This window comes from Marmota marmota, unplaced genomic scaffold (assembly GCF_001458135.2).
Source record: "Marmota marmota marmota unplaced genomic scaffold, marMar, whole genome shotgun sequence".
Taxonomy (NCBI): domain Eukaryota; kingdom Metazoa; phylum Chordata; class Mammalia; order Rodentia; family Sciuridae; genus Marmota; species Marmota marmota.
Window position 1 is genome coordinate 11,383,205 of NW_025999880.1, and position 9,272 is coordinate 11,392,476.

Consider the following 9,272-nt stretch of genomic DNA (forward strand, 5'->3'; position numbering starts at 1 on the left):
CAGCGGCTGCGGCAGGCTGGCAGGCGGTGGGGCGAAGGTTCCAGCCTGTGGGAAGACGCTGACGGAGGCGGGAAGGGTCATGCCGACCGGCACGCTGCTGAGCGGGAGGGGCAGGGAGGCACTGTAGGTCATGGAGCCCAGGGGTGCCCCGGTAGGCCGGCCGACCGGCAGGCCCAGTGCAGGTGACCCGGTGCGCATCTGGTTCAGGGTCGGCCTGCCCTGCTCACCGAACGGGTTAGTGGGGGACGGAGCGCTGAGTCCTGCGAACGAGAGAGGGCGCAGGAATGGGCGGCGAGATCGGGGTCTTAGAGCCAGGGAAGAGGAAGACAGCAGCTGGGCAGCAGCTGGGCTCTGCTAGGAGGGCAGGAGAGAGCAAGGCTCCTGGTATTGAGGGACTCGGGGGTGCCCTACCTGTCAGGAAGGGATTCTGGGTCTTCGCAGCCTGTGGCACCTTGACCAATGAGTCAAGGTTGACCAAGGAAGAGGCCGAGGGGCCCAGGAAGGACTCTGGGGTACGGCAGGAGCGGGTCTCCTGTCCAGGTTGGGTTAATGCTTCTCCTAGTACATCCAAGTCAAAGGCATCTGGCTCCTTGGTGCTATTTTGCTTGGAAGTGGGACTAGGGTCTCCAAACAGGTCCAACTCTGAAAGGTACATGATAGAGCTTGTTGGTGGGAGACAGATTGGCCACTGAGGTGAAGGGAAGAGGGCAGGAACCCCGTCTGCTGGGCCACTCATTCCCAAAGCCTCCGTATCTCTTGGCCTCCTGCTCACCCACAGGACTGCTGGGCTTCCCTGAGGGCAAGGCCTGCCCTTCCAGACCCTCCTTGGTTTTTGTGGATTCTGGAGGTTTGGCAAATAGGTCGAAGTTCGAGGTACCACCTAGAACTAGACAAGGAGAAAGAGGGAGATGAGTTGGCATAAAGGGCAGGCACTGGTCTGACCCCTTTCCTGGGAAGTGGCCCTCTTAGCACAGTACCTGCTGGCACCAGAGGGAGGGGGACCCAGAAGACCCTCTGCCCTCTGCTTACCAGGTGTGTCAGAAGACTCCATGGAGGCCCCCCAAGGGGCCTCGGCTCCAGTGCTGGGGAGTTTGTGGTGGGGAGACTTTGGTGCCCAGGGGTCTGTGGTGGGGAGTCCGGCAGGCAGCACTGGGGTCCTGCCCCAGGGCTCAGAGGAGGAGAGGGTAGGAAGCAAGTCCCAAGGCTGGCTTCGTGACAGAGGATATCCTGAGGGGACTGGAGACCAGGGGTCTGCAGAAGGTCCCCAGGAAGAGCCACTGGGTTCTGTGTTCGGCCTGAGACCTAGAATGGGAATAGCACAGGTGTAAGCCCAGACCCCCAGCTCCCAGAATCCCTCGTGCAGGGCCTCTCCCAGTTACACAGCCCAAGTGGGAGGTATGGGAGCCACTTGACAGGTGGAATGCTGCCTCAGGAGCAGCCAGAAGCTGGAGTCCAGGTTAGTTATCCCAGGCCTCTGGACCCCCAGGCATGGGCAATGTTGGCCACCTTCCCATTCAGGGCTGGAATGGCGAGAGGGCAGCAAGAGAACCTCTACTGAGATTCACATCACTGGGGGTTCTTTCACCATAAAAGCCAGGTCACAGAGGCAGCTGTGACTGGGGGAGGTGAGTGATTTGCCCCAGCTAATGTGGGGAAGTGGTTGACCATAGTGGCTGGGAAGGAAGGGGCTTTCTGGGACCAGCCTAGGAGCCTCTTGCAGGCCTGCCTACCCACCTGGGATGTCCCATGGGTCAGCAGAGCAGTGTGTGGAGGGTGGGGCTGTGGCAGGTGCAAAGATGTCAGCCAAGTCCAGGATGGAGGACTGTGGAGGGGAGAGGCAGCTTGGACGTAGGCAGGGCCCAGAGGGAGGGCAGGCCCTGACCTGCCAGCCTAACTCGAACTCATTCCCTCCTTTATTCATTCCACAAACATCTCTTAATGATCCCTCACCTCTGTACAGCTTCCAGTTTATAAAATGTTTCCTCATCCATTGACTGCCCACTTTCATAACAACCCTGTGAGGAAGGTAAAGCAGGTGATATACCCACTTTACAGATGAGCCAGTTCAAGCCCAAAGAGAGGAAATGGTTTGCCTGAAGTTACACAGCCAGGGAGAGGCAGCGCTGGGATAGAATTCAGGCCAGCAGAAAGAGGCCATAAGAGCAGAGATGATTTTTTTTTTTTAAACAAACCTACCTCCATAGGTCAGTGTCCAAGAGAAACTGACCACAATGAATGTGGGCAGAAAGGGGACAGAGACACCCCACGGGCAGCCTGAATAGCTTTGGAGGGTGGTCTTGCTCTCAGAAGCCATGTACTCCCCCACCCACCCCTGCCAGGCTGCCCAAGATGTCTTCAGCACCATGTGCCAGAACCAGCCCCTAGTCGTGATCCACAGTATCCCGTGATTCTACAATATCAGGATCAAAGAACTTGCTGTGTAGAAGGGGAAACCAAGGCCTAGACAGTGATATTCTCCAAGTCATAAAGTAAGTGGCAGCAAATCCAAGGATCTTGGTCAGGATCTTGTCACATCCCATTTTGCTATCAGCTCAAGTCTAGACCACACGTATGAGACCAGGGGCTGTTACATGCTGCCACCCCCATTTTCCTTTAATAAATATTTAAGTAGTACTTACTATACACCAAGCACTGTTCTACGCTCTACAAATACCAACTCAATTACCTCCAGGCCTGCTGGCCTACGCACTCCACTTGCTCCCTACCTGACTGGTTTTCAGCTTCTCTTCCTCCTTTTTCTCTTCTCTTCCTGGTTCTGTGTCCCCCCGATGGCGATGGTGAACCACAGCCCCTACACCATTGGCCACGGGGGAGTCATCTCCCCGCCAGGACCTCACCTCCTGCAGAAGGTACAGAGGCAGGAGGAGCATGAGCAGTTCAAGCTGAACTTGAGGGGACCTGTGCGCCCAGCCTGGGGTCAAGGAGAGAGCAGGGTGGGAGGCACCAAGTTAGAGCAGCAGAGAAGCCGGTTAGTGCCCATAGCACCTCCACCAGCACCGCACTGGGGCACCTGCAGCCCAGGCCCAGGCGGCTCAGCCCACTCACTACCTTCTGGTGCTCTTGCTGGCTCAGGCGCAGAGCCAGCTGCAGCTGTAGGTCCTCGTCCCTGTGGGAGGCTGGGGGTACTGGCTGCAGGGAAGAAGATGGGTGAACTTGACTCAGCACTCCCCACCCTTGGCCAGAGGGCCAGCATAGCTTTGCCCAGGAAGCAGGGATGGAGACAGAAATGGCCACCATAAATGGGGCAGGCAGTGAGGATGTGGCTTAAGGATCAGGAAGCTAGGTCTTTCTCTTCTGGTGGCCTGAGTGCTCCCCTAGCACCACCATGTGTGCCCAGCTGCTTCTTACCTGGTCTGCCTGCATCCGCAGAGGTTATGGCAGAGATGATATCAAAGGTACTATCACTGTCCTCCCTAAAGGACAGCTGATGGGGGAGCAGCAATCCCAGTGCTTTCAAGGATGTCTGTCAGCACGCTCCCCTCCCCCATCACAAGGCCCTTCAAGCATACTGTATACCCCAACCACACGTCACACTCCCAGGTCCAACCAGAGAGGACTGAAGTCCAAGAGGAGTCCTGCCTGAAACAAACCCAGGGACACAGGCCCTGCACTGTCCTTGAGAGAGGAGTAGGGCTTGAGGCCCAGGGTGGGAAACCCGAGTCATGGAGCACCAGGCCTCTCTCCTCCCTCTGCGGCCGGCCCGGGACAACTGAGGTCTCACCTTCTCAGCCTCCTCTCGGCTCATGGCCAGTGCTAGCTGCAGCTGCAGCTCCTCTTCTCCTGACGTCTGGGGCCGCGCTTGCTCCAGGTCCGAGGCATAGCGGGGGGACGAAGAGGCAGCTGCAACAACCATCATGGCCTCTATGACCACACTAGTACCCACAGGGCCACAGTACCCACACTCCTCTGCCTGCTGAGAAGCTGAGGATCAGATAGGGAAACTGAGGCAAAAAAAACAACTCTCAAGGGCTCCAGTGAGCCAGGTGTTTTACTGGGCACTTCCTGTAGATTCCCCATTCCACCCAGGAAGTGCAGATGCCAGTGCCACCTGAGCAGATGGGCAGACACCTCAGAGGGTGTCTGGCCAGGATCCTGAAGCAGGACTTGAGCTCAGGTCCCCTGACTCCTGCTCTTGGACTCTTCCAGCTGGACCCCACTGTGCTTGGAGCCAAGAAGAGTGGGAAGGCAGGAACTTCCAATATAACAAAGTCACAGCCAAAGCTCTCAGCAATGAAAGCAGGGCCATTCTAAGCCACATCAGGTAGTGCATACCTATAATCCCAGCTACTCAGGAGGCCAAGGCAAGAGAGTTACAAGTTTGAGGACAGCCTTGCAATTTAGTGAAACTCTGTCTCAAAATAAAAAGGGCTGGGGATGCAGCTCAGAGGTGGAGCTTACCTAGGTTCAGTCCCCCATCCCCAGCCTCCAAAAAAAGGAGGGCTATTCCAGAGTTCCTCAGATCAGCCTTCACTGCTGGGGGAAGCATTCAGGAACTGCACAGCAACTGCCCCTATTTTCAAGGGCAGTGCCCTCAAGAGAGAGAGTTAAGAGGAATGCCACATGTCTGGTTGAGGGCCTTTTTTTGTTTTGTTTTGTCTTGTTCTTGTTTTGTTTTGCTTTGTTTTTTAACAGATCAAACAACAGAAGTTATCCCCATCTTACAGATAAGGAAACTGAAGTTCAAAGAGTTGGTTATCCAGGTCACACAGCTTGGAAGGGGCACAATAGATGGTATCTGACCCCAGTCTGTGCAACCACCATGCCATCCTAGCGATAGTTAATTAATAAATTGAATGGCAAATGTATAATAACATTATATTTGAGTTAACTTGAGCAGTGCTTGCTATGTGGGGGCATTATATCTTGCACATTACACTCCTTATCTTGCTGGTCCTCATAACATCCCTCCAAGATAAATACTATTCACCATGGTTCAGGGTTGCAAAGCCAAGGTTGGACTCTGGCCACCTCCCTGTCCCAGCCACACTCTCGGGGCTCACTCACAGGTGTAGGAGGATGGAGAACCCCGCTCACCGCGGCGGCTGAAGCCCAGCTGCCCGCTGCCGATGCCTGCGCCCTCCAGGGCCATGCGCTCCTTGGTCTTAAGGGCATGAGTTCGCTCCTGCCGCAGGCGCTCCTCGTCCTTGAGCAGGGCCATCACCTGCTTGACCTTCTCGCGCACATTGACGCCCTGGTCCTTGCCATCGCGGTCGATGTACTGGAAGTCCTTGAGCGTCTGGATGGTGTAGAGGTTCTCGCGGCACTGGTGCGCCACGCGCTCCGAGCCGGTCTTGAGCAGATAGTCCAGCAGCGTCAGCGCCTTGTACACGTGCCGCCAGTTCTTGCCACTGTCGTTGAGCCGACGCCACAGCATGCCCATGACCTCGGCGAAGGCCACCGTGTTGAAGGTCAGGTCGGCGATCTCCGACATAAGGGAGCTGGGTGGACCCCAGGGGTCATTGCTAGTAGCCTCGCGCACTTTGATCTCCGCCTCGGAGTAATTGTGCACGATGTTCTTCACTTGTCGGCGGAGCGCAGAGGTCGTCATGGCTGGAGACTTGGAGGTGGGCGGCCCCCGCCCCCGTTGGAGGTGGAGGGCCGAGGGCCACCGTCGTGAGGTCACGGTCTTGAAGGGCGAGCCGCCGTGCTCTCAGCAGGGCGGCTGTGTCCTTGGGTCCCACATGGGGCTGAGGAAGAGAAGGTCCGGAATTCAGGATCAGTGCTCCCCTCCCAAGGGTCACTCAGCACTGACAAAGGCCTAGCCAGAGTGTTCCAGCTGGTGGGAACAGCCGTCAGTGGACACTCACTTTTATTTTTCTTATTTTACTTATTATTCAGCAGGTATTTGTAGCTTGGCATACCCATCTACACAACCACACCAGAGATGCCATGATAACTATCTCCACTCATGCATGGGGATAGTGAGACTCAGAGAGGAATTCCATGGCTTGTCCAAAATCACAGAGCTGCTAAGTGGGGGGCCAGGAGGACCCAGAGTGGCCTCAGCGAGGACCTTAACATGACTGCTGTGATGCCCACTCCCTTGCCTCGCTCCTGATTGGCTCCCTCTGAGGAGGATCTTGCTCACAGCTTTCCTGCCTTCTTTGTTCACTCTCCTCTTTTCCTCCTATGCTGATTTTTATAGTTTGATTCATTCAGCACCTGGTTCCTGGGACCTTCCCTGGGTCAGGCCCTACACCAAACTCAGTGTGTTGGTTCACCCACATTTGGTTGTAAGGGTATAGATGATCACAGTCCAGTGCAGGCATGCACAGAAGCACAGAAGATGCATGCAAGGAAAATCTGAGGAGACTTCTTGGAGGAGGTGGTGGCTGAGCCAAGATCCGGGACCCAAAGGGGAGGAGGAGAAGAAGCTGAAGGGGGGAACCAGAGAGAAGGCAAAGGAAAGGAGTTTGTAGGGGTAGCTGTGTCTCGCAGAGACCTAGCCACCACTACCCCCTGCCACCCCCAGAGGCCAGAGAGGGGATGTGACCTGCTCACATCACATGGTGTGTGGTTGGAGGGCTTGGGGCTGACATCTACATTTCCATAAGATTAATCTGGTACTTATTGTCACTGTTACTAAATTGGTAATTAATGAATCTGAATATTTTACTATCTCAGTTCCATTTTCTCAGCCAAAATAGAAGTTCCCTGAAGGCAGGGACAATTCAGGCTCTTCAAACTCCCAAGGCCCTGGGTACATAGAAGACCTCTAATAGCAAAGCACAGGGAGGAACAGGGCTAGCCTTCCTCTCTTGCCCCAGCCTCAGGGCCAGGCCCAAGACAGAAAAATTCTCTCAAGGCCCTATCAGAAACCAAAGAGGAACCTCTCTGCCACCTCCCTTCCTCTGGCACTGGTACAGGGACAAGGCACATGCACTGGCTGAGCTTGTAGAACCTCCGCTTCCCCCATGACATCCTGATAGCCATGGAGATCACACCTCCCAACATCACCCTCCACCCCAGCCTGGCTGTGTGTCAACTGGTCCCCAGATTGCCAAAGACAGGACTCAGAAGGCTGTCCTGCTCCCAGGGCCCTCAAAGCCACTCTCCTTCCATCCCAGTGCTGAGCTCAGTCCAAAACACCCCACAGGCCTTGGCAAGTCCTGTCAGGGCCCAGGTGCCTCAGAGGGCATGGCCCCGAGGATCTGATCCTGTGGGAGTCAGGAAAGATGAAGTGTGGCTGGCCCAAAGTGCTGCCTACCTTCTGTCTGTCTTTCTGTCCAGCTGGTAGTAGGCCTTCTGTGGGGATGCTATGGCCTCAACTTGTTTAACTCCTGCCCTCCCCCTTGCTAGTGACTCAGACCTGTCTTTACCTCCCCAAAGGGCGGGGCAGGCCAGCAGTGGCAGAGTCAAGATGGGAAATAATTGTGCACAGAAGCTGGCCCCAGTGCATGCCCCTCCCTGCTGGCCAATGGAACTAGCAGAACCAGTCTGGTATCCTGATTCCACCAGAGCCCTACCTGGGCCTGGCTGCTCCAGCCTTTCTTCCGGTCTTAGTGGGAGGGGGACCTCCTGGTGTGGCCGGGCAACCCTGCCTGGACTTTTCTTCTAGGAGGAAGGTGGGCATCTCTGCACACCTCTGCAGGAACTGGGGTGGGAGAGGGGCCAGAAACAAAGGGAGGTGCCTTGACCTCCTCCCCCTAGAGTTTGAGGGGACAAGGTAGGGAAGAAGAGAGGGCAGAGTGAAGGCAAGGGAGTCCGGAGGGGGGAGGAAAGGCAGTCAGGAGGAGCAGCTGGGAGCCCTGCCAGCCGAGTTACAAGCAAAGGGTTTTATCGAACACAATATGCCCAGGAATAAAAGGGAGTGAAACAGAAACCCCGCTGCCGATAAGGCAGCGGCAGCCCCAGGCAGCTTGTATGGAATTACTGCAGTGACCTTGAGCCAGACCCTGTCAGGTGGAGGGAAGGACACTGAGAAGCCAGGACTTGGGAGGCCAATTCAGATGGGGCAGGAGGCAGGAGGGGACAGGTAGAGGGGGCGAGTAGGCTGGGCTGGGACGGCAGGGAGGGTAGGGGTCTATACACGACTCAGGAGAATTAGGGGGCTGGGGCTTCTCTTCTCAGGGTCTGCAGGATGGGAATGGGGAGAGACCTGGAGAGAGTCCCAAAAGTCAGCACTGTGTAAGCAGATGGCATCCCCAGAGTGGGGTTCAGAGAGATGGGCAGAACCTAGATCTGTCCAGTCACATGCACAAGTTTGCTCAAGTCCGCATGTGCCCCTCCAGCCAGCAGCCCCTCCCCATCCTCTACTCCCCTCGGTCCATCGTGAACACGGGAGGAGTGGCAGGACCTTTCTTTTGCTGGAGGGACAGGAGAGTGATGCTAGCCCTAAGCTTCTGTTGGTTCTGTCAGCTCTGGGGCAGCTGTGTGCTGGGGGCACTGGAGTGGGCTGAGGGTCACCCTGGGGCTAGACGTGCAGCAGGAACCGAGGAAGAAGGACCAGCAGAGATGTGCCAGAATTTGTGAGGAGTGCCACCAAAGATGCTAGATGCCACCAAAGACATTAATCCCGGGATGGAGAGGGAGACCCTGAGTCTTTCCCGGGGGTGACTCGGAGGGGCAGAGGACACAGATAAGAAGCCTTCAAGTCCACTACAGCCCAGCCCTGTCCTTTCTAGCACCTGGGAAAGAGACCAAGCCCCAAGCCCACTCTGCCCCACCTGTCATGGAGGGCTCTTCTGCTGCCAGGGAGGGAGCTTACCTCCAGTGCGGGCTCCCTCAGCCCCAGCCCGAGCAGCCTCTGCAGTGACCCTCTGACCAGCAAGGCAGGGGGATGGCACAGCCTTGGGAGTGGCTCCAGAGCCATCCACCATGGACCCTCAACCCCAAGACCCACCCTCTCCCAGGAGGCACAGACCCCTCAGAAGGGTGATGGCAGGGTCCTCCAATAGGCTGCGGCTCTGCCTCTTGCCCGTTTGCCTCCTAGACTCTGGCCAGCGCGCAGCACTCAGGAGGAAAGTTGCTCGGCTGGCCGGGCAGGTCTGCCTCAGCAGTAACAGGACACAGGAGGACGCAGGGCAGGCGGTGTGTTAACCCCTTCCTGCTGCCTCCAGGAGGGCGGGGCATTCGGAGACAGTCCTGCCTGCTGGTGACCCCCCAGGGTGCGGATCTGGAGCCTGGGACCCAACCCATCCCACAGTGAGTTAACCCTTCCCTTACCTCCTCAACAGGAAACAGGGGTGGGGGCTTCCCAACACCCCCACCACACCACACCTCTCCTCCTCTAGAGGACATTAAAGCGGAGG

At 56.6% G+C, this 9,272-nt stretch overlaps 1 protein-coding gene across 6 annotated transcripts in view; it reads right to left on the reverse strand.

Moving 5' to 3' along the window:
- Positions 1-9,088, reverse strand: part of Epn3 (epsin 3) — a 29,101-nt gene extending 20,013 nt beyond the window's left edge. Inside the window, exons 1-11 of one of the 6 annotated variants that reach the window (XM_048789090.1) lie at positions 8,729-9,087; positions 6,247-6,395; positions 5,026-5,708; positions 3,743-3,861; positions 3,070-3,150; positions 2,727-2,861; positions 1,735-1,822; positions 1,030-1,302; positions 773-886; positions 412-642; positions 1-260 (exon numbers count right to left, since the gene is read on the reverse strand). In XM_048789090.1, the coding sequence (XP_048645047.1) occupies positions 1-260; positions 412-642; positions 773-886; positions 1,030-1,302; positions 1,735-1,822; positions 2,727-2,861; positions 3,070-3,150; positions 3,743-3,861; positions 5,026-5,569 (1,845 nt within the window). In that variant the 5' untranslated portion in view covers positions 5,570-5,708; positions 6,247-6,395; positions 8,729-9,087. Of the gene's footprint in view, positions 261-411; positions 643-772; positions 887-1,029; positions 1,303-1,734; positions 1,823-2,726; positions 2,862-3,069; positions 3,151-3,742; positions 3,862-5,025; positions 5,709-6,246; positions 6,396-7,228; positions 7,337-8,728 lie in introns of those variants that run through there. The other 5 variants (XM_048789085.1, XM_048789094.1, XM_048789108.1 and 2 more) reach the window with 5 other exon arrangements.
- Positions 9,089-9,272: the final 184 nt, after the last annotated feature.